The sequence below is a fragment of the Clupea harengus genome, chromosome 2 (assembly GCF_900700415.2).
Source record: "Clupea harengus chromosome 2, Ch_v2.0.2, whole genome shotgun sequence".
In the NCBI taxonomy this organism is placed as follows: Eukaryota; Metazoa; Chordata; class Actinopteri; order Clupeiformes; family Clupeidae; genus Clupea; species Clupea harengus.
This window is the reverse complement of record NC_045153.1, coordinates 22,680,216-22,704,396: the sequence shown is the minus strand read 5'-3', so window position 1 is coordinate 22,704,396 and position 24,181 is coordinate 22,680,216. Positions and strand designations below refer to the sequence as shown.

The 24,181-nt window shown below is 42.8% G+C and overlaps 2 protein-coding genes across 19 annotated transcripts in view; one reads left to right on the top strand and one right to left on the bottom strand.

Moving 5' to 3' along the window:
• The window catches only part of caska (calcium/calmodulin-dependent serine protein kinase a), a 191,640-nt gene that overhangs the window by 119,235 nt on the left and 48,224 nt on the right, over nucleotides 1-24,181 (top strand). The window lies entirely within an intron of this gene.
• gpr82 (G protein-coupled receptor 82) lies at nucleotides 11,521-15,318 on the bottom strand. The gene is made up of 2 exons (XM_031587163.2): nucleotides 14,664-15,318; nucleotides 11,521-12,856 (listed from the first exon to the last, which is right to left on the bottom strand). The coding sequence occupies exons 1-2, from the start codon at nucleotides 14,684-14,686 to the stop codon at nucleotides 11,884-11,886; spliced, it is 996 nt and encodes a 331-aa protein (XP_031443023.1). The 5' UTR covers nucleotides 14,687-15,318; the 3' UTR covers nucleotides 11,521-11,883.

Genomic DNA, 24,181 nt, shown 5'->3' with positions numbered 1-24,181 from the left:
AACACAGCCTTTGCAAGCTCTCTCTTTCTCTCTCTCTCTTTCTTTCTCTCTCTCTCTCTCTCTCTCTTTCCCTTGCAGTCCTTTTTCTATCCTGCTTGGTTATTTTAAAGGCACTGACTACGGCTACGGACCCGGAACTATAGTTAGTGCTCTACTGCTACGGAATTAGGTTCCATACAACAGTTAGAATATTATTGGGTCCGGAATGGTTTTTCTGTGTATATATCTACTTTTGCCACGGATACATTTTCTATAGATTTCTTTCCATATTATGATTTATTCCCATTCCGTAGCATTAAGGAGCGTGGTGTTCATGCATTTATTAAAGGTAAAGGTAAAAGATTAAAGGTTTCGTTCCGAAGCAACTGAAATTGACCCAATCGAACCCAAGCCGACTGCTTGTACCTACTTGGGCATTAATTGTAAGTGGCCATAGCAATAGAACCAATCGTATTGCCTTATAGCAATAGTCACTTGGTATTTCCAATCTGACCTTCAAGGGACTGTAAAGATGTATTTGTTATCACATGAATAGATAGTTGCATAACACATGGCAATGTTTGCACACCCACTAAATGGGTATTTGAGTAATGACTACAAGTCGGTTTGCATTCTGTGGAAGGATGACTAACTCGTTTAAAATAGCCAGGAGGAAGTGTGTATACGCCATCTTCGTCAGTGTAAGGTGAGAGTTCCGGTAGATTAGTTCCTGTGTTGCATTAGAAAGAGTCTGTATATTTTGTTGCTGGTATGTATTGGTGGATCGTTTCAGTTGTAACCCTTCCTTTTACTTCAGCTCACATTGAATAAAGTTGTCTAATAAACAAACAAACAAAAAGATAAATAAAAAAACAATGTGATGTTTGAAGACCTGGGAGGCAAAACGAGTAGTTTCCCACAAATCCTGACCTGGAACCATCACACAATCTGTTTGCATGTTAACCAAGGTGCCGGGGACTGCAACTGAGAGCAGAGCAGGACAAGGATGTGTGAAAGTCTAGGATCATCTTTCACAATCGGAGTTTCAGTAGCAGCAGTCAGCAGCAGTTGGTTGAGATCAGATACTTTAGTTTACTAGTTGCTGTTAATTTTATGAAATATCATTGGTTATTTGTATGCTGTAAGTGAGAAACTGGAGAGCGGTCATGTCAGGAAGAGACCTCAGTGGCGTGAGGAGTGAGAACAGCCTCTGTGTGCATCATGTGGTGCAGGTACAGCTCTGTGCTGATGGTGCATTGGACAGAGAGACAGAGACAGAGACAGAGAGAGAGAGAGAGAGACAGACCGAGAGAGAGAGAGAGAGACAGACAGACAGAGAGAGACGGGGGGGCTGGTGGCACGGGTCTCCAGCGCCCACCCGTCTAGCCTCTCACTCAGCAGGTCCGAGCAGCCTGGCGTCAGCAGTCCTGCCTCACTCTCACACGCACATGCACACGCAACACACACACGCGCAACACACACACACGCAACACACACACATCCTATTCTTTTATTCTTTTTTTCCAGAGTTATTCATGACCACTTGCCATGAAGCAAGATTTGTATCCTAAATGAAAAAGACACACATAATGACATTTCAAGGTGGTTTAATTGTGAGACTTTTGAAACAAAGTGCTTCCCCTGATTGTGAAACTTCCCATACACTTCCCATGTGAAACCACCCACCCACACACACACTCTCTACAACACACACACACACAACACCTTGCAACATGCAGAGACCCACACTGCAACTCACACGCACACACTCACACAATCAAACGTGGCCTCTGGAATGAGGAAGATTATTCATTCTGTAATAATCAGCTAAACTCACACCGGTACTAAAGACACTCCAGCCTTCTCCAGACACTGGGAGAAAGAGGTGAGATTAGCTGATTGTAGTTTTGTTGTCGCATTATATACGTACGATCGGTGGGGGGACTGTGGTGAGACGGAGAGGAAATTTGAGGCCAGGGGTTTCATTTAAGCTCAAAATGTCTGCTGCATTTGCGTAGGTTGCAGTGCAGGTAACCTTTTCAATTCACTGTGATGCTGAAAATAGCTAGGAGGAGAGTTATCCTGCTTCTTAGAGGTTACTGATGCAGTAGGCCAGGGGTTTTCAACTGGTTTTGTCCCAGGGACCACCATTCTGACTAGAAAGTAATTCACGGCCCACTGATGTGCCTGCACGCGAGTGCATGTTTGTAACCACCGCTGCCACGCCCCCTCCCCCTGCACAGATATTCTGCCTATAACACTTAAATATGTGAAATTATCAGGGTACATTGCTAGCCGCCGCCACGCCCCCTCCCCCTGCACAGATATTCTGCCTATAAGACGATATTTTCACAATATTCAAGAGTAATCTGGAAATGTGTTGAAATATCAAAGCGAATTTGTAAAAAAAAAAAAAATTCAATGGTGAACTGATCAACATAGGCTCATGTCACGGACCCCCTGCAATGCCGTCGCGGACCACCAGGGGGCCACGGACCCACTGTTGAAAACCCCTGCAGTAAGCGACACCAGAATCTGTATGCATGTTCTCTAACTGCACTATGTCCATGATGAACTAAAAGGTTCCGTGTACAAACTCGATATCCACCGAAAAATGGAATATCTAAACTGGTGTATAGGTTTAGTGCAGAAATGAAGACTGGTAGAGCAGAAAACAGTATGTATGTACGTCCTGTATGTATGTATGTATGTATGTATGTATGTACAGGACAGTATGTACTGTTTTGCTCATATGAAATCCGTACTCATTAGACTCTGTCCAAACATCATCATCATCATCATGGCTAACATCTTTTGGGGTGCTGACCTCACATCTGCACCCGTATTTGTGAAAAGCAGGCTTGTTTGTTTCCGTATGCTCTACTCGGCCGAAGCTGGCTGACAGTGATTGGCAGCTCCTGGAAGCCAAGGCCCTCTCTTTTCTGCCTATCCGTCCAGACTAAGGGCCTCATTTACTAACAGGATTGCGCCTGTTTCAGGCGTAAGATAGCGGGTAAAAACCTAAAACCGTATTTATCAAAGGTGGCGCACTTTAGATTACCGCTGCTGGGAGTGTATAAGGGAAAGTAGGTGTTCGTCGCAAAGAGATGGGAGGAGATGCGTAAAGTGCGCCTAATTATGTACCCTATTAGTAACGAAACAAGAGGTGTTTCAGCATGACATATCAGCTGCTAAATGAAAACTATGTGCCTGCGAGAAATTTGAAAAATACGAACATCAGAAATGTTATTTGTTTTTAATGTTTATATTTGATATATCATTTAATATAGGCATTTACAAAATTGTCCCACCAGCTAGCTGTTCGGCCACGCTTTACCCAGAATTGCCGGTCATTGTATGGTTTACTCATTTTTGAAAAGCCTGGTTTTCAGTGTTGGAATGCGCCGTTTTAAAGTAAGGGGTGTCGTGTATTCCTACCAGACTATTTAACGGGATGCTATGGAGCAGTTAACCTGGCTATTTAAATTTTAGCTCATCATCCATGGTGGAACACGTAGGCTCTTTCCTCCCCGTTTTTAGCGGAGCGCTAAATAACACTAATGGGCGGTGTTAGGCGCAGATGACGAGACGATGTTCTTGTTTGATAAATAGGATGCAAAATACCGTGCGTTATTTGCGGTTTGGCAAAGGCGCAGATTAAGCTGCGGTCGCAATGTTAGTAAATGAGGCCCTAAGTGTGAAAGTCAGCTTTTGTATATATTTGTGGCTGGACATGTTCTCTCGAGTCGTGAAGACGGAAGAGCAAGAGCAGGGAGGTTGCCAAGGGGTTGACGTCCTTGTAATGGTTTGTTGACAGAGCTTTAGGTTCTGTTTTCAGTCAGTGACACTTGTTTGGATCAGACTTTGACCTTTCTAATTTGTCCAAAACCCCCCCGAAAAAAACACTTTGTTGAAATTTGTCGACAATTAAAATGACATTTGCATACGATTACGAACAGAAGACTAACAGGCCATGGAGAAGTGTATCCGATTTCAGAAACAGAAGCTTGTTTATTGTGTGTTTGTGCATGCATTGTGCATTGTGGTTGATGACGCTAGAATACACTGATGCACATACATACACACAGCTTAGAAGTACTGAAGATGTGCACATACAGCTTCAGTTTTAAGGATGCAAGAACTCTCAGTGCTATATAAGCAAAAGAAGACCTTGTGGGAGAAGTTGCAAGAATGTAGGACACTGTTTCACACAAGTAGACCTATGTGGGTAGTTTTTTCTGTAAGTCTGTGGTCTTAAAGCGATGTGTCTTTTGTTTACAAGCTTGAGACAGCGATGCTCACAGGTGTTTGCAAACATCATACAGCTTCTGATGACTGAAACTGCAAAAAATAAAAAAACCCACTTGGTCGCCTCAAAGGATTATGTAAGAGCTATCTTTAACCAGAGCAGGTTAGCAATGTGCTCAGTTGTGCAGAAATGCAAATTGAATTGACATTCATTGATTTGCTCGCATATTCAGTGGAGCGTAATGGGGGCTCAGTGGCAAGGGGTGCGTTTAAGGACACCAATGTTCAGAAATTGGGATCAGTAATCACATGTGGTCCACAGCTAATATGTCAGTTGCCCAAGTGTAACCTTTTTCATGGAAAAACACCTTTAAAATCTCTGATTAGCTTCTTTAACTTTGCTAAGCTAATAGTTAGAGGTCAACTCTGTGGGTGGCCTGGCTATGAGCTCTATATTTGGGCTTCAGCATAGAAGGAAGCTAAGCCTGTCACCTGAACCAGCTGCTACTATGCCTGATCCGGCCTACAGAGGTTCAGATATACTTTAAGGCTGGCTAAGAAACTAACTTGGCCCTTGATTGGGAGATACTGACAGAATATATAGGTAAAAATACTCATTGAAATTAGGCTGTCAAAATGTAGGAGCCCCAGCAATGAAGAGCAGTGAGAGCAGTAGGATATCCCTCATTACCCTAATGGCTACTCAACTCTGGATACTACAAGTCTTGGATGTGTGTGACGAACAGAAGGTAGAGCTGCAGGGACAGGGCCATGAAGAACTGCCGTCACCAAACAAGAGCCACAGGAAGTTATCAGCCATGAGCCATCTCAGAGTGCCAAACACCTCACTGTCCAGACAACCCCACTGCTTCATGAAATGCCCCAAAAGACTTTGAGGAAGACGTGGCACAGAGCACTGCCCAATAAACTTCACCCAAGTAGCAGTTTCTGGCAAGTAGGAGACATATGGCTAGAACCTGGAGAGCTTTGCTGCTGATTTTGTTGTGAAGTCTGTGTGGGAGCAGTCGGCAAACCAAGAAGGAAAAAAAACAACTAATATGAGCTTCCATCTATGAAGCCTATCATGCAATATGCGCGGACATGATGCGTGCCAACACTTTATTTAGACTTTAACTTGAATCTGACATAAGCTTGATATAATCATATTATTATGATGCCATAAGATTGATACAATCATATTATTATAATGCCATAAGCTTGATATAACCATATCATAGGTTCATTATCCTGTCATTGGTTATGTTATTTCTCACTCTCCACCCATGTCACACACACGCAGTGTGAAGATTCATGATTGATAGTCCTTGTAGTTCTGGAAATCATTCATGCTGATGTAACTTAAGATGGGGAAGTATTATAGCTGTTCCACATTGTCTACACTAACATTGCAGGAAGGGAAATGTACTGTAATACTATGACAGAGCACACAATTGGAAGCAGCTTAAGTGAACTTTGTTCCTTTAAATTATGTCCGCATTTTGTTTTGTCAGTGTTGCACAGTAATGATGCAGCACAAGAACCTTTTTGTCACTGCTGCAGCCCTTGGAGTGAAAGATGAGGCAGTGAACAGTCACAGACGTAAACAAACGAGCCCCGTGAAAAGAAGACCTTATCAGCACTGAGCTATCCTTTGTCATGTCTGAATGCAGCACAAAGCAGTCATTTGAACAGGAAATGGTGCATAAGAGTCCTACAATACAACTGAACACCAAACAACTCAACACAAAGCTTCAGACAAAGCCTCTTTAGGTTGTTGTCAGTCCAGGATTGGATCTGACCCAAATTTTGTCCAGATTCAACCCAGAATCAGATGGTAGTCAGTCAGCAGCCATGCTACGGATATCTGACATCACACTAAGGTTTTTGTTTCTGTGACATTTTTACAGCGCTCAATTTGATCATAAATTTGTAATGGGATTTAGCCGAGTGTACCAAATGTCTCCTAAATGCTTGTTCGACATCAAAACACATCAAAAAACACAGCTCGCCACACGTGGTTACTTCCAAAAGAGTCACATTGTTCAAACTTGCGACAATTTACTTTTTAAAAGGAGGCATGTACAGACCATTTGCATCCTCTGTGAATGCCCTGTTTTTTTTTGGTGGTTTCACCTGACTGCATCCAGAGCCAGTTGAGGCCCTGTCTGATCTACGGTCTTTAATTTGTGTGGATAATTTGGGCAAGTTGAGCATCTGATGCAGGAGGATTTGCAGTGAAAACAAGCCATTATGAGTACTCACTGTACCATTGTACTTGATTAACCTTCTGGCAAGGACTTCCAAATGCACTATAGGCCTTGCCTCTCCTGTGGCCATGCTAGAAGCCGTAAACTTATTAGGTGTAAGCTTACAGCTTGTCTCTCTCTCTCTCTCTCTCTCTCGCTCCACCCCTCCCCCCTCTCTCCTAGCTCCATTGGCATCCTTAATGAGCTAGAACAATTGGAAGAGTGATCAGAATCACCACGTTAATCGGCCTCTAAGCGGCTAATGGGTGGTCTGTTTAGGCCCACTGAAGGATAAGTGTTTTTAAAATCGCTATAATTCGACTTTCATTAAAGAGGGAAATTATTTGCTCAGCATTTAGCACTGTAAGCACGCTCACATCACAGCCCTTTCATTGCCTGTGACTTTTTCATCGGTGTGAAGATTAGATGCTCACACAGCTGTCCACAGAGTATCTGCATGCTTCATATAGTCACATGTTTGCCTTTGGCCTTTTGTCTGTTGCTTATAGCCATAGTATATGTATTTGCTGTAGGTAGTAAGGGGTAGTGAAGTAGCAAATATCTCCCAGGAGTTAATAGTTGTATTTGAATCATGAGGTTCTCAGTGCAAACCCAGTGGATGTGCTTGTGTAATGCCGTAGAAATCAAAGGTAGGGAGACAGAACAGAGACAGCCTTAAAAACATTGTTAAACCGTATTTTTCCGTCATATAAAAGAAAACACTGGGTCAACATGATGAACATAGACAATTTATGTATTCCACCTTAAATACACCCTTAAATTCTCCCATCAATCAAAACCAAAAGGAAGAGAAGAAGTGTAGAAGAAATTGTCATTTAAACCAGTCTAGACAGAGTTTTCTTTAACTGTGCTGCGCCTCAGTACTGTGTCTATGAAGATGGTGACTGTGACGAGGCTTTCCTATTCAGCTTCCTTCAGTGTCAGAATAATACAGCCGTTGGCTTCCAGTTTCTTGCAAAGATACTGACTTGTTTTTTTTTTTTTTTTAAATATCCAGTAACTCAGAGTGATCTTAGTTAAATGCACCTGCATGTTGCATTAAAGATCCTGCAAGTTACATTTAGGTGCATACATTAAGTTACATTACATTTTTGTTGCTAGCTACATGCACAGTACTTTCACACATATCACCACATTTCAGCATATTTCAGAGAAGACCGGAGTTGTTACTTTTATTTCCTGCTCCGGGAGGTCAACTGGTAGAGCAAAGAGCTCTTTTTCTGTCCACTTTCCGTTTAGTTAAATGACCGGACTACTTGCGGAATGATATGAAAGATGTGAATTAGAAGCACAAAACCCGTTGACCATGACAGCGGTCATAATTATTTCGCAGCGGTGAATATAAAGAAATTACAGACCTGCGAATGTTGGGGTGGCCCATTCAAATCAACGGAACGTTTTGGAATATTCTGAAGAGCCGTATAATAAAAGCAGAGTAAAGACTTCTGTGCTGCATTAGTTCCACTATCAATCCCCTTACTCCTCACCCGGTGTGAACCCCTAGTAAGCTCACTTAGGGGTGGCAGGAGGATTCGGTTCTCTCGCTCGTACTGTCTAATTTGGAGGACCCGGCAATGCTACAGTCAGCCATCTGTTGGGGTCTTGCATCAGAGAACAGTTGTTCTAGACAGCAGCTGACTCTAGAACCGATCTGGCTCGGTTCCGGGCTGGTTCCGGCTGCTGTCAGAGCTCCTCTGTGCCCACTCCCCTTCAGTGATGTGTCCTGACAGATCCCCCTTCAGCACTCCCCCCCCCCACACACACTCCGTATGTGCATACTTCCTGTGTGCACCTTCTGCGGCTGGATATACACAGAGATTGTTCAAGTGGGAAATGTGCAAAAAGTTTCAATGTTCTACCATCTTTTCTGATGTACAGATGAAGGAGTATTTTGCAAAAATAATTGAAAGTGCACCACTCCTAGATTTTGCATGGGTGCACATCAGACTGTTCAATTTAAATACATTTTAGATAATAATGCTATTTTATCTGTGGATTTATCAAACACCATAATGTACTCTCATCTCTCATACACTTATTCCACAGTCAGGTTATCCTTGCCTAGTTCTGCACATTGCGTCATCATACTGTTTTCTGTCTGTACCTTGTAAACACGTAAAGCTACTCCACCGCTGTCCACTGATGGTTGGCTGCTTTTTGAGGGCGTGGTCAGTCCCAATAGGCTGACAGTGTGCTTGCGGAATGTCCTGTCCAACAGGAAGTAGGTGATGGGATCCACACTGCAGCGCAGAACAGCCAGAGAAAGGAGCATGTTCTTCACCTCCACGTGCACAGAGAGAGGGTGGCAGCCGGCCGGTGGTGGTGCAGACATCGGGTATTTGTGCACCATGTCGATGAAAATGGCCCTATAGATGTGGTGAGGCAGTAGGCAAACGGTTAGCACCGCCTGAATGACCACGATGTTCCGCAGCACCCTAGCGTAGATACGTTGCCGGTCAGAGATGGCCGTGCCGCTGCGAATGCGGAAGATGTGGCGTGTCACAGCCATATACGAGCTGAGCACCAGCAGATAGCAGAGGAAGAATATCACCAAGCCCAAAATTACCACGGCCATGGCAAATTCGCTTCTGCCAACCTCCACCCGAGCACTGTAGCATGACTCCCTCACCTCTGCCTGGCTGACTGCCATGGAGTACGTTACCATGGCAGGAACAATAAATGCTAGCATCAACCCCCAGGTACCCAGGCAGAGGACCCAGGCAAAGCGAGTTCGGCAAAGCTGGCGCAGGAAGATGGACGGGAGGATGTAGGTGATGCGGCTGGGCCGTCGGGCGTTAGTGTGCTGGACGAGGATGGCGCAGCGACTCAGGGCCACCCATGTCAGGCTGGTCATGCCCACGGCGATGTTGGTGTGGAGCATGGGCGTTAGGAAGGACACGGCAATCTTGCAGACGGGGTGGCTGGTGTCCCAGACAGTGCCCATGGAGTAGTACGCAGCCTGGAAAGGCATGGTCAGGCACAACACCAGGTTGGACATGCCCAGGTTGATGAGGTGGATGTGTGTGGGGGTCTTGTCTGGAATCATGGTCATGAAGACCCACAGTGAGAGGATATTTCCGGGGACACCAGTCAGGAACATCAGGCTGTAGAGAGTCGGCAGGATTATGTAAGTTGCGACCGACTGGCAGAGGCAGGAGGTGTTGTTATTGAAGCCATAGGTCAGATTTATATCTGCCATCGTCGTATTCAAGTTACTGTAGAGTACATGTAGGCAAAAAAATTCAAACTGATCACCACTTGTTTTGTATTTTGCATTAGATACATTCAAGAAATGTGTCAACTACATTCGTAGTTCCTAGTTGGTGGAACGAGCTGCCTAGCACTACCAGAGCAGGGGCTCCCCTCTCTACCTTTTAAGAAGCTCTTCAAGACCCAACTCTTCAGAGTACACCTCCCTTCCTAACTTGCACTTCTATTAGTACTTAACTTGCACTTACAGCAGTTACATTCCTGAGCTTTTTTTCTATTTCTTATGTAAAATAGTATTTATTGTTACACTAGGTCTCGATTGCTTGTAGCTTGACTGTTCTCTCCCTTGTACGTCGCTTTGGACAAAAGCGTCTGCAAAATGACTAAATGTCTTTGTAAGACAGGTTGCTGTATAAATGGTCATATTAATTTAACAATAACAACATTATTAAACAATAACAATTATAATACTACTAACAATAGTAGTAGTAACTGAGAAAAACATTAGTTTCATAATCCACTTAAAAACACCTACATTGCTCAGTGAACACATCAAACCTTCCCTTACCCTTTGAAGTTATTTGCTGATAGTCGGAGAGGATGTTGCCTCAGTGCAGTCTCTGATGAACAATGAACGCTTCTGCAGCAGGTTGCTATGAGGAAGTCTCGGGTTGACTGTGTTTCTTCAATACGCTGGTACATTTTCGAAGGTTAATTCTATTGGTGCATAATTCTGAAGCGCACAGGTATTGCACTATACATTTGGTAAACATTGTTCAATAGCCTTCTTTCCACAGAAGAATGTGTTCTTGTTCACTGCAGTGGAATAGAAGGTAAAAGAGGGATTTTACTCGCCAAATCTTGCTTAGGGGACAGAGGACATTCTGCTTTGTACCATATATCTTTTTTTTTGTCATTGCTGAACTTGAAATTTCATAACCTGCCTGAATCACGTCTCCTGAGGCAAATGCTGATATGACTTTGTGCAGCGTTGACAAAACAACTTCAGCGTATAAGTGAGAGGGGAACCTGAGAGCTTTCTTGTCAGCAATCAACTTCAGACTGATCTCACAGAATCTCCACGGCATACTGTTCAGCTAAAATGTAATGCTAAATCGTGGTGTCATGGCACAACAGTAGCCCCTAGTGGCTGGAAAGTAATATTGCAGGTGGAGACCTCTGCGCTTCAGACACAACACTAGGATTGGGATGTATACAGAAAAAAAAGTTAACTGGAAAAGTGGGCTGAGTAACTTATCACAATGATTTATTGATAAAAAAAACATTAAAAATAAAGACAGGCAAGAAAATCAGTTCTGAAAACATCAGCACTCAAGGGAAAGATGTTTAAAAGCAAAGGAATTTTGCAGCTAATGTCCAATGTTCTGGACCACATCTTGGCTTCTGAAAGGCTTGTATTCTTACACAAATGTTAAAACAACAATAATTATTATTAAATAAATACAACTATTAACATAAAATGATATGGAAAGTGAAATTAGACATGTGATACAGGTCTGTAGTCTTGACAACAGAGGATTGGATTGTTTTTAGATTAGATTCAGGAAAAGGCCAAAGCTCTTTACAGTACTTTATAAGCCCAGCGACAGAGTCTGGGAAATGGCATAGAATCAGGTGCCAGATCTGAATAGAATAAATGAAAATGTGTACAAATGATTTTTCTCAGAAATCATACTGTGGGGTATGTTGTGTGCAATTGATGTGTGAAGTAAAATCAATTACTCAAATGGAAAAGGGGAAAATAATACAAAAAGCAGCACAGGGCAGTCCTGAAGATCCACATCGAGCTGTTCACTGTAATATGGTAATATGACACAATGACTGTCTTCAAACAGCCACAAAGAGCTCTTTGTCTGTAGTACTTTGCTGCAGTTATAGTAATAGCGTAGTAATAGTACTATGGGCCCTTGCGTTAACTGGGTCTTATGTTGTATTCAGTTATGTTGCACAACACTGCTCCCATTCTTTGGGTAGGATAACCTGAATTCTTGGGACAGGATGACCAATAATTGTCCTCCTTTAAGTCAGTTGCCTCTATAAGCATGGCAACATTGGTTGATGCTGCCAGTTACGAATGACAAACGTCTTTGACAACTTAGGGATTCATGTCCATGCCAGTTGAGACCTTCAAAATATGTCACATGGGGCCTACTTCCTTCTAAGATGCCTCTGTGATATTTATCTGAGGTACTTGGTTCCTGGAGCAATCTGTCACAACAGGTGAGCGTTTGGGTCTCTTCCCGCGACAGCATGGTGAACGAAGCACCAGGTACAGGATGGGATTGAGGCAGCAGTTTAATGCGGCTACGAGTACGGTGACACTCTTGACCTGGGAGTACTTTTGTGCCATGGTGGTGCAATTTCCTGGCTCCGACAGAAGCATGATGCTCCTCATGATGTGGTGTGGCAGGAAGCAGGCCAGAAACACCAGCATGGACGCAAGGACCTTCCTCTTGACTCTTAAGCCTCCACCTGGTCCGAACCAGGCACTCATGAGGCTGCTTCTACAGATCTTCTGAAGGTGGCGCAGCAGCAGGCCGTAGCTGACCAGCATTGCTCCAAGAATGAAGAAGAAGAGCATTGTGCCAAAGACCAATGAGACTGTTGGCTCTTTCTTCACCATCAAGTGAAAGCAGGTGTCAATGGTTTCACTAGTCTTGACTATGGTCGACCCCACTCTTGCACTTACAGTTACCAAAAATAACAACCAGGTGGCAGCACAGAGGAGGTGGCATCTCTGTGGTTTCCTGAATGCTTGCAGCACCGCGTAGTTTGGCTGCACCACTGTCACATAGCGATTGATGCTGGTCCACAAGAGGAAGCACATGTTGCAGTAGATGTTCACATAGAAGACTGCGATCGCAACTGATAAGACTCCACTGCAGAGCGGAGCGTCAGCCTTCCAATGATTAGAGTTTTTGTAGAAAGCTATCCGAAAGAAGAAGCTGATGCAGAGGATGATGTCAGACACCACCATGTTCAGGCCAAAAATTGCCGTGGGCTTCCTCTTGGCCCTCCAGAGGTCAAACAACACCAGGCCATTGGTCAAGAAGCCTAGGAGAGCCAAAAACAGATAGAACCAGGGGAGCACCTCTGAATGGGAGACTGCAGGCTTCAGGGTGCAGTTGTCACTGGAGAGAACGAGAGACAGAGAGAGAGAGAGAAGTGTCAACAACTTAGTTCAGTTGGGAAACTGAAGTGAACAGGAAAGTTGACCAGTTACTATACCAGCCTAGACCAGCCTACATTGGGTTACCATATAGCACACATGCAGCCTCCACTTTCCCCTTGCATGACATGCGATTGCTAAAATGGGTAAAAATACTGTCATGTCTGTGACCTATTACTCAGACATCAAAGCTGCAGTTGTGAATCTGAACTAACTCTATTTATAGCCGGCGGCATGTGGTAGAGTTGGTGGAAAAGGACGTGTATATTTTGAACTTTTAATCTGTACATTTTCTGCATTTTCCCATATGTAATAATGCTACAGTGATTTATCAAAATCTTACCATTACAATCACAGCCTTTCCATGTAATAGATTCTCACTTAATTTGGCTCAATGACGGGTACAGTGACCTTCTAAACATCATTGACCATACACGGTATACATCTAACCCTAACTGTGCCTTACATATAAACTTCAGCTGAGTGACAGCCAGATGTTAAGAAAAACCTAAGAGCCATTCTTGTATTTGAGTGTATTTTAGTTAGTTCTGCGGTTAGAGGGGATACGTCATTGCTTCCTTGATTTGATATGACAAATTTGAAAGAAAAACGTGATCCATGTGATTTCACACTCATTAGCATAGAATAATAATTACCAAGTCCAAAACTAAACTGTTGCACAGAACAAGTGAGAGACGTCTTTGTTTGCACTGTGCAGCTCAATAGGTTTGCGTGGCAGTTATAGGCTACAAGTCAACAATGTTTCAAAATTCAGCGGGTCAGCTTCTTCATTACTGAACAACTTCTGATATTTATGGGGAGAACATAGACCTGTTGGGAGTGGGGGTGGCTCAGGGATTTCATTCACTGACCCCACACATTTCAATGATGTTGACTTGACAACTATGGTAGCTGCACTTAGGCAAAGAGGAAGGCCATGTGGCAGGTAGCCATATAGTATTTTAGTCTATTAGAATCTCACTGGGGCGCAACCATAGTTAGTGTGGTTAGTTTTAAAATGATCTTCCTGTGAAGCTGCCTTCATCTATATCAGATAGGGTTACAACGGTTGATCATTTAGATTTTAGTGCCCGTTGCCTTTTTCTAGCCCTATCAGCCTTTCTGCATTGAGTTTGCCTTTGATAATTGGCCGTCAATACATAATCTGTTTGGCATCATCCATCGTTGATGAGTGGTCTGAAAAGTGAAGACCAGAAAGTTGACCAATTGTACTTTTAATTATGTTCAGAGAGAGAGAGAGAGAGTGAAAGAAAGAAAGAAAGAAACAGGAAACTACTAACTTCTCGATATAATGTCAGTATAGCCTTCAATGGGTTACTATGTAGTACAATGTAGCCTCCACTTCCCCTTTCATGACATGCAATTGCTAAAATGGGTACAAAAATGATAGGTAATTTCTGTCATGTCTGTGACCTACAGCCCTGACATCAAGCCCACAGTGAAACAGGTCAGGTTGCGTGTGAGGTTGCTGGTATTATGTCAATATGACCATTAAAACCTCTTTTTACTCTCTATTGGTGGCTGAGAACCACGTTCCTCACGTTTACATGTGAAAAATAAGCTCCACGCCGAAACATGACTGGGTCTCACACAGGCAGTATGCATGCTCTAACCTGTTAACATGGTCGTCGAAATGAAAATCAAGTGAATTTAACTTCACAAGTGAATTTAACTGAGTCAATCACAGGGTAACAAGATAAAGGAAAGGTGCACACATATATCAAGCATGTTGAGATCATGTGTCATACCTCGAGTTGAGTCCATAGTCCATCCCGGTTTGCTTGAGTTGGGACTGTGCAGTCACAGCAGTGCCACATCAAGAAGTGTTTCGAACGTCTACTGCATTTCCCCTTTGCTTTCGGTTGGTCCGTCTGTGTCTCTGGATATCTCTCTGTCTCTTTCTCTCCGACACTTGTTTTTATCACTTTTATTTAAAGAACATTGTTGAGGTTGTGGATGAATGCTTGCGTGTGTAGGAAGCAGGAACCTGTTAACTTCTGGCAGTAGCTCTTCGCGATGCCTGACCACATCCTCTCAAAAATGTTTGTTTGTTGCAGTACTGGCTCACTATGGATGTCTTAGCAGATTGTATCATTATTCTGACAATTTTCTTGTGGCTCATTTTAACGGAATGTTATTATATGACTAGACAACATTCACACCATATATTCATACTGGAAAACTTTTTCACACCATATACTGCTACAGCTTTTACTACCTTTCCCTTTGCTTAACCTTTTAGAGTCAGTGTGTCATTTTTAGATTTCTCATATCGTATCCTATTGGGAAACCTTCTAAGTTGACTGTTTTGATTTGTGTGCCTGCGTGTTTGTCTGTGTCGTCAAATTCAAGTTGTATTGATTGATTGATTGATTCGTTCGTTCATTCATTTACTGAATAATGTATTTGGTCAGTTGCATATCATGAACAAATGTCATCCTTTGTCTTGGTAAAAGGAGAGATACCAGAAGAAGTCTGGTCCTGGAATCACTTGACAGGCACTAGTAGCTATTCTGTTATCTTGTTGGTATTTGATTTCATTTACTAGGCTTTGTTGCGATATTCAGGAAGTGTTAGTTTATGAAATGGTGAACAATAACAGTAATTTGACGCTCAAAGATTTGCTGGACATTTGAGGAGCCCTCAGATTTAACACATCCTGTGTGTACAATTCAGATAAGCGGACTATATAAAAGTGGGGGGAAAAAACGTCATGTCCCACACAGTATTTTTGTGTCACGTGGCTGCCTATGATACCCCAGTGGTGTGTGTCTCCTGGGCTCCGCCTGCCTCTGGATTCAGCCTCTTCGCACGACAGCACACCAAGCGGAAGGTCAGGTGCAGGATGGGATTGAGGCAGCAGTTGAACGCTGCCACCAGGATGGTGTTGGTCTTGACCTGGAAGTGATTCTGCACCCTGGCACAATTCTTCCGGTCCGGTGACAGAATCATGATACTCCTCTGGATGTGGTAGGGCAGGAAACAGGCAAGGAACACCAGCACGGATGCCAGGATCTTCCTCTTCACCCTCAGGCCCCCACCGGACCCCTGTGTTTGGCTCACCTCGCTAGACTTGTGAATCTGCTGAAGGTGGCACAGCAGCAGGGTGTAGCAGGACAGCATTACCAGGAGGAGGGGGTAGAAGATCATCAAGCCAATTGCAAACATGCTGTTGGGGTTTGTCTTCCTTTTGTCATTCATATGGTCAAAACAGGTCACGAGGTCTGGGTTTGGTGTTCCCGCATATGTTATTTCCTTGTATGCCATGTGGCTGCCTATGCTTAACACAGTGAGCAGCCAAGTCACTTGGCAGATCTGACAACATGATCGAGCGTTCCTGAACACCCTCAACATGGTGTTATTGGGCTGCACCACTGTGGCATAGCGGCTAATGCTAATCCAGAGCAGGAACCACATGTTGCTGTAGACATTGATGTAGAAGACGGTCACCGAGATAACTATGGCTACCACACACTGTCGATCCAAAGGTTTCCATTCATTGGCATTAAGGTAATAAGTCATCCTGAAAAGGAGACTGAAAGACTGCATGATGTCGGACGCCACCATGTTTAGGGTAAAGATGACCGTAGGCGTCCTCTTAGTCCTCCTGAGGTATAACAGGGTGAGGCCATTGGTCAAGAAACCCAGTAGAGCTAGAAACAGGTAGATCCAGGGGAAGACCTGTGACTGAGAGTCCGTATACTGCAGTGTGCAGTTCATGCTACAGAGAAGGGGAGAGAGAACATGAGATGTCAGCCTTTCATTTCACTTGTAAAACCGAGCTAAATCTATGCTCTGTCACATGTGACACAGAAGATCACTTCTCATTTTGGTTTTGAACTCTCTGAGTCTCTTGCTGATGAAATGGAATGATGGAACTTGTCACAACAAAATTGACACAAGCATACGCTAACAGTAAATTCTGTTGCGATTATTTTTTTAAAGTTTTAATCATTGTGAAAGTACAGCAATGAGTAGCTGAATGTGTGTGCAGTTCTTGAGCAACCAACCAACCTTTGAGGCAGTGTAGCAGCAGCAGTAGTAGTAGTAGTGGCAGTAGCAGAAGTAGTAGTAGTAGTAGTGGCAGTAGTAGTAGTAGTAGTGGCAGTAGTAGTAGTAGTAGTAGCAGTAGTAGTAGCAGTAATAGTAGCAGCAGTGGCAGAAGTAGTAGTAGTAGTAGTAGTAGTAGTAGTAGTAGTAGTAGTAGTAGTAGTAGTAGTAGTAGTAGTAGTAGTAGTAGTAGTAGTAGTAGTAGTAGTAGCAGTAGCAGTAGCAGTAGCAGTAATAGTAGCAGCAGAAGTAGTAGTAGTAGTAGTAGCGGCAGTACTAGTAGTAGCAGTAATAGTAGCAGCAGTGGCAGAAGTAGTAGTAGTGGCAGCGGCGGCAGTAGTAGCAGCAGCAGCAGCAATGTCCTTATAGGCAAGTCTTGCCACTCTTCATCCATCTTGGCAATGCCTCTGGGCAGCTATTTTAGCCAAACAAGATCAGGCTCCGATCTAAATGAATGGGAGAGATCAGGTTCCTATCTAAATGAATGGGGATAAATTACTAACTCCACATAGGATGGTCAAATAGACACGTAAAGCCGGGTTTTAATCTGACATAAATGGTGTGAATTTTTTTTGCCCAACCACTTAATTAAGTCTAAAAAAAACGTGCTCATTGTGCATGCACCAGATTTTAGGGTGTGACTGGAACAGTGGACATAAACAGAATGTTCAGGTGAGGCGAAACGTTACTTATTGTCATTTCCAACAATGTGATTGGATCTTTATAATACAGGGCATGACTTCCTGTTACAAATCCACTGTATTTAGCATTACAGATTCCCCATTCATATTACTGATACTTCAATACAGATGTCTTAAAAGAATCTCTACTGTGGGCCTTAAGAAAGATGTGACATTAGTGTTCAAATCAAGGAATCAATGCCAGTGTGTGAAGCCTATCTGACACCAAGCAAAGAAACAGTACCAGAGATCTGGGTGTTCTCTGGCATTTTTTCGTAAAACAAAGGTAATTTATATGATATAAAATAGTATATTGTAAAGTAAACCAAATTTATATATACAAATTATTATATATATATATATATATATATATAATCTTGCGCCACAAGGGTCAAGCAACAAATCCAAAGCTCTGTGGGGTAAGGCCCCTTCTTATTACAAACTCGACTCATACAGTCCCATTATTTTGGTGAAAGACACATGGCTAACAGACATATGACCAAACTAGTTTTGGCTTTTTTCTATCAAGACTAGGAAAAAGTGATGACTCGAGGGGGGATTCACAATGCACTATGTACATCCTTTTGTCTTCCAATTGTTGTCAACACATGCTCCATCCCATGGTGTCAATTATGTATGTCAGTATCCTTTCCTGCTACTGTTTAGGCCATATATGTTACATTGTGGGTAGGGTTGGGCGATGTGACTGTATATACTGTGCACCGGTAGAAATGTGTCTACCGTTTCAACCTCCGTATACTCTTATTTTGAAATCCAATAGTTACAATGACTTTCCGTACGTTAAATGACCGGACTACTTCCGGAATGATATGAAAGATGTGAATTAGAAGCACGAAACCCGTTGCCAATGACAGTGGTCATAACTTTTTCGCAGTGGTGAATATAAAGAAATGACAGACCTGCAAACGTTGGGGTGGCTCATCAACGGAACTTTATTGAATTCTTTTTTGAATCCTTCCCAACAGTCGAGGATTACTCAACAAGTAGGCATGGAAGTCCTTGCAGGTCATGTGCTTAAAAATTGTACTGGGTATTGTACCAAAGCTAAGACCTAAGGTCCGGCAGAGATTCCAAAATCGTCCGGGATTTTTTGAGACAATTTTTACCTCTGAAAAAAAACTATGTGAATAAACTAAGCTTTGTTTCCATAGCTCCATAGTTAGGCTTTATTTCCATAGCTCCAATTAAGCCAGCTGACTAGCCAAATTGAGGCCATCGACCATTGCCAGCGTAATTGGAGCTATGGAAACTAGCTGACTAGCCACGACGAGGACGCCCTGGCGAATGTCTCAAGTGTTGTGCGTCTATTTGTGTAGAAAGATAGCTGTATTTTATGCGTTTGACTCGTGTACGATAATTTTCCTCTAAATACGATAATTTTGAGCCTGGTGCGATACCCAATCATTTTTTTAAGCACATGACCTGCAAGGACTTTCATGCCTACTTGTTGAGTAATCCTCAACTGTTGGGAAAGATTCAATCTACTGAGAAATATGGACTGAAAAGTGTCTAGTGTAAAGGCCAACTTCTTAATTTTCTTATTTCAATATGTGGCCATGTTTTTCCTCATAATTATTGCTTTAACATATGGACAAACATTGAAAAAAAAAGTGACACTTGAGTTATCTTCTGAAAGTACATTAAGGAACCACTGAAAGCCACAGAAGCACTGGGCTAAATGCCACAGAAAGATTTGTTTTTGTATTATTATTATTTTTTTTTTACATGCACTTTGTTTTAATCCTACTATTTAAAGTTCAATGGATAAGTTCAGTACAAAGTATGCCTATGCTGGCCACTATTGCTTAGGCCAATAGCCTATTGAGGCAGTATTGTTTCTGCACCTTAGTGTTCTTAAGGGTCAATAAATAAATGATCATACTGTATAGCCTATGTCTGTGGACACATTTCGCTACCGCTGAAGTGTCCTCTTTTTCACAAACTCAAATCTGGTCACGCTACGTATAATAAACCGTGATATATACCCTAACCGTGATATAAAATTACAAATACTGTGATAGAAGATTTTGGCCATATCGCCCACCCCTAGTTGTGGCTTATGTCAGCCTAAAGGAGTTACCCATGGTCCTGCTAATATGTTTCTCACGTTCCTCATTAGGACAAGGAATTTGTGTATGCACAAAAATGCATATTGCAGTCATAAGACCTCAGGGACAGAAAGGAAGAGCAAATCTTTCAGACTTTGAGGTGTAATAACACAAAATTAAACCTACAAGAAGAAATGTAGTTCACACTACTTACCTTTGGTTCATGCTGTGAGATGCTCTGTCGGGCTGTGACATTGAGATGAGCGGCTGCAGACTTGCAGTGAGATCATTGAAGAATGCGTAGCAGTTGAGAGACGTTTTTTCAGCTGTTTTTCATGTGAGTTCAGAGTTGTTTGCGAGCCTCAAACACTGTGCAATAAGAGGCTTGTTGTTCTTGACTACTTCCTCAATCTGTATTGCGTGTCAGTATGTTATACAAGGCAGCAGGATGTTGGTGGATTGGAACTTAAACTGATTAAAGTGAAAGTGTCAGTTATGAAATGCACATGTATCGCCACCATATATTAGACCTCAATTAACTACATTTTCTTTCAGTATTGTCAGTAATCTTTGGACTTGAATGCAATCGCGCGCCATCTCAGCCAGCCCACAAATCATACCCAAAAAGATTCCCCCCAAAAAGCCCAGGCCACCCCTTCCTCCTCTCTTGCTTCCCCGCGGCAGGATGCAAGACTTTGATAAGGGTCTCGGCCACTGTAGAGATGGTACTGACCGCTACTTAAGAACAAGCTGGGACCCAGTATGTCTCAATTCAAGTTGTATTGATTGATTCATTTGTTCATTAATTTACTGAATAATGTATTTGGTCAGTTGCATATCATGAACAAATGTCATCCTTTGTCTTGGTAAAAGGAGAGACCTTTCTGTCTAGTCTCGGAATCACTTGACAGGCACTAGTAGCTGTTCTGTTATCTTGTTGGTATTTGATTTCATCTACTAGACTTTGTGGCGATATTCAGGAAGTGTAAGTTTATGAAATGGTGAACAATGACAGTAATTTGACCCTCAAAGATTTGCTGGACATTTGAGGAGCCCTCAGATTTAACACATCTTGTGTACAACTCCGATAAGCGGACTATATAAAAGTGGGGGGGGGGAAACGTCATGTCCCACACCGTATTTTTGTGTCACATGGCTGCCTATGATACCCCAGTGGTGTGTGTCTCCTGGGCTCCGCCTGCCTCTGGATTCAGCCTCTTCGCACGACAGCACACCAAGCGGAAGGTCAGGTGCAGGATGGGATTGAGGCAGCAGTTGAACGCTGCCACCAGGATGGTGTTGGTCTTGACCTGGAAGTGATTCTGCACCCTGGCACAACTCTTCCGGTCCGGTGACAGAATCATGATACTCCTCTGGATGTGGTAGGGCAGGAAACAGGCAAGGAACACCAGCACGGATGCCAGGATCTTCCTCTTCACCCTCAGGCCCCCACCGGACCCCTGTGTTTGGCTCACCTCGCTAGACTTGTGAACCTGCTGAAGGTGGCACAGCAGCAGGGTGTAGCTGGACAGCATCACCAGGAGGATGGGGTAGAAGACCATCAAGCCAATTGCAAACATGCTGTTGGAGTTTGTCTTCCTTTTGTCATTCATATGGTCAAAACAGGTCACGAGGTCTGGGTTTGGTGTTCCCGCATATGTTATTTCCCTGTATGCTATGTGGCTGCCTGTGCTCAACACAGTGAGCAGCCAAGTCACTTGGCAGATCTGACAACATGATCGAGCGTTCCTGAACGCCCTCAACATGGTGTTATTGGGCTGCACCACTGTGGCATAGCGGCTAATGCTAATCAAGAGCAGGAAGCACATGTTGCTGTAGATATTGATGTAGAAGACGGTCACCGAGATAACTATGGCTACCACACACTGTCGATCCCAAGGTTTCCATTCATTGGCATTAAGGTAATAAGTCACCCTGAAAAGGAGACTGAAAGACTGCATGATGTCTGACGCCACCATGTTTAGGGTAAAGACGACCGTAGGCGTCCTCTTGGTCCTCCTGAGGTAGAACAGGGCAAGGCCATTGGTCAAGAAACCCAGTAGAGCTAGAAACAGGTAGATCCAGGGGAAGACCTGTGACTGAGAGACCGTATACTGCAGTGTGCAGTTCATGCTACAGAGAAGGGGAGAGAGATAATGAGATGTCAGCCTTTCATTTCACTTATAAAACCTAGCTAAATCTATTTATGCTCTGTCACATGCGACACAGGAGATCACTTCCCATTTCGGTCTTGAACTCAGTCTCTTTCTGATGAAATGGAATGATGGAACTTGTCACAACAAAATTGACACAAGCATACACCAACAGTAAATTCTGTCGCGATTATTTTTTTAAAGTTTTAATCATTGTGGGAGTACAGCAATGAGTAGCTGAATGTGTGTGCAGTTCTTGAGCAACCAACCAACTTTGAGGCAGTGTAGCAGCAGTAGTAGTAGTAGTAGTAGTAGCAGCAGCAGCAGCAGCAGTAGTAGTAGTAGCAGCAGCATTAGTAGCATTAGTAGTATTAGTAGCAGCAGCAGCAGCAGCAGCAGCAGCAGCAGCAGTAGTAGCAGCAGCAGCAATGTCCTTATAGGCAAGTCTTGCCACTCTGCATCCATCTTGCCAATGCTTCTGGGCAGCTATTTTAGCCAAACAAGATCAGGCTCCGATCTAAATGAATGGGAGAGATCAGGTTCCTATCTAAATAAATGGGGATAAATTACTAACTCCACATAGGATGGTCAAATAGACACGTAAAGCTGGGTTTTAATCTGACATAAATGGTGTGAATTTTTTTTTCCCCCAACCACTCAATTAAGTCTAAAAAACACTTGCTCATTGTGCATGCATAGGGTGTGACTATTGCTATGTTGGAACAGTGGACATAAACAGAATGTTCAGGTGAGGCGAAACGTTACTTATTGTCATTTCCAACAATGTGATTGGCCCTTTATAATACAGGGCATGACTTCCTGTTACAAATCCACTGTATTTAGCATTACAGATTCCCCATTCATATTACTGATACTTCAATACAGGTGTCTTAAAAGAATCTCTACTGTAGGCCTTAAGAAAGATGTGACATTAGTGTTCAAATCAAGGGATCAATGCCAGTGTGTGAAGCCTATCTGACACCAAGCAAAGAAACAGTACCAGAGATCTGGGTGTTCTCTGGCTTTTTTTTGTAACTAAGGTAATTTATATGATATAAAATAGTATATGTAAAGTCAACCGAATTTATATATACAAATTATTATATATACAGTACCAGTCAAAAGTTTGGACACACTTTCTCATTTTTTGAGAAGTTTTTTCTTTACTTTTATTATTTTCTACATCATTCCATATGTGTTCTTTCGTAGTTAAAATTTCTTCAGTATTAATCTACAATGTAGAACATAATAAAAGTAAAGAAAACACAAATTCAAGGTGTGTCCAAACTTTTGACTGGTACTGTATATATATCATCTTGTTCTCTGTAGCACTCAGGCTAGATCAGAAAACAGAAATTAACAGGAACTGGCACATGACCGTGTGGTAAAAAAAAACTTTCAGGCACAATAGATTTGTCACCGGGGAAAGTTACAAGCACCACAAGGGTCAAGCACCACGAGGGTCAAGCGCCACAAGGGTTAAGCAACAAATCCAAAGCTCTGTGGGGTAAGGCCCCTTCTTATTACAAACTCGACTCATACAGTCCCATTATTTTGGTGAAAGACACATGGCTAACAGACATATGACCAAACTAGTTTTGGCTTTTTTCTATCAAGACTAGGAAAAAGTGATGACTCGAGGGGGGATTCACAATGCACTATGTACATCCTTTTGTCTTCCAATTGTTGTCAACACATGCTCCATCCCATGGTGTCAATTATGTATGTCAGTATCCTTTCCTGCTACTGTTTAGGCCATATATGTTACATTGTGGCTTATGTCAGCCTAAAGGAGGACCCCATGGTCATGATAATATGTTTCTCATGGTCCTCATTAGGGCAAGGAATTTGCGTATGCACCAAAATGCATATTGCAGTCATAAGACTTCAGCGACAGAAAGGAAGAGCATATCTTTCAGACTTTAAGGTGTAATAACACAAAAATAAACCTACAAGAAGAAATGTAGTTCACACCACTTACCTTTGGTTGATGCTGAGAGATGCTCTGTCGGGCTGTGACATTGAGATGAGCGGCTGCAGACTTGCAGTGAGATCAGTGAAGATTGGGTAGCGGTTGAGAGCGGTTTTTGTCAGCTGTATTTCATGTGAGTTCAGAGTTGTTTGTGAGCCTCAACCACTGTGCTATATAGGCTTGTTGTTCTTGACTACTTCCTCAACCTGTATCGCTTGTCAGTATTTTATACATGGAGGCAGGATGTTGGTGTATTGGAACTTAAACTGATTAAGGTGAAAGTGTCAGTTATGAAATGCACATGTATCGCCACCATTTATTAGACCTCAATTAACTACATTT

What these genes read in the sequence shown, in the direction of transcription:
- gpr82 (XM_031587163.2), bottom strand. Translation starts at nt 14,686, where the DNA reads ATGGACTATGGACTCAACTCGAG. An exon ending in GACTATGGACTCAACTCGAG is followed by an intron (nt 12,857 to 14,663) that starts GTATGACACATG and finishes CGTTCTCTCCAG; the next exon opens with TGACAACTGCACCCTGAAGC.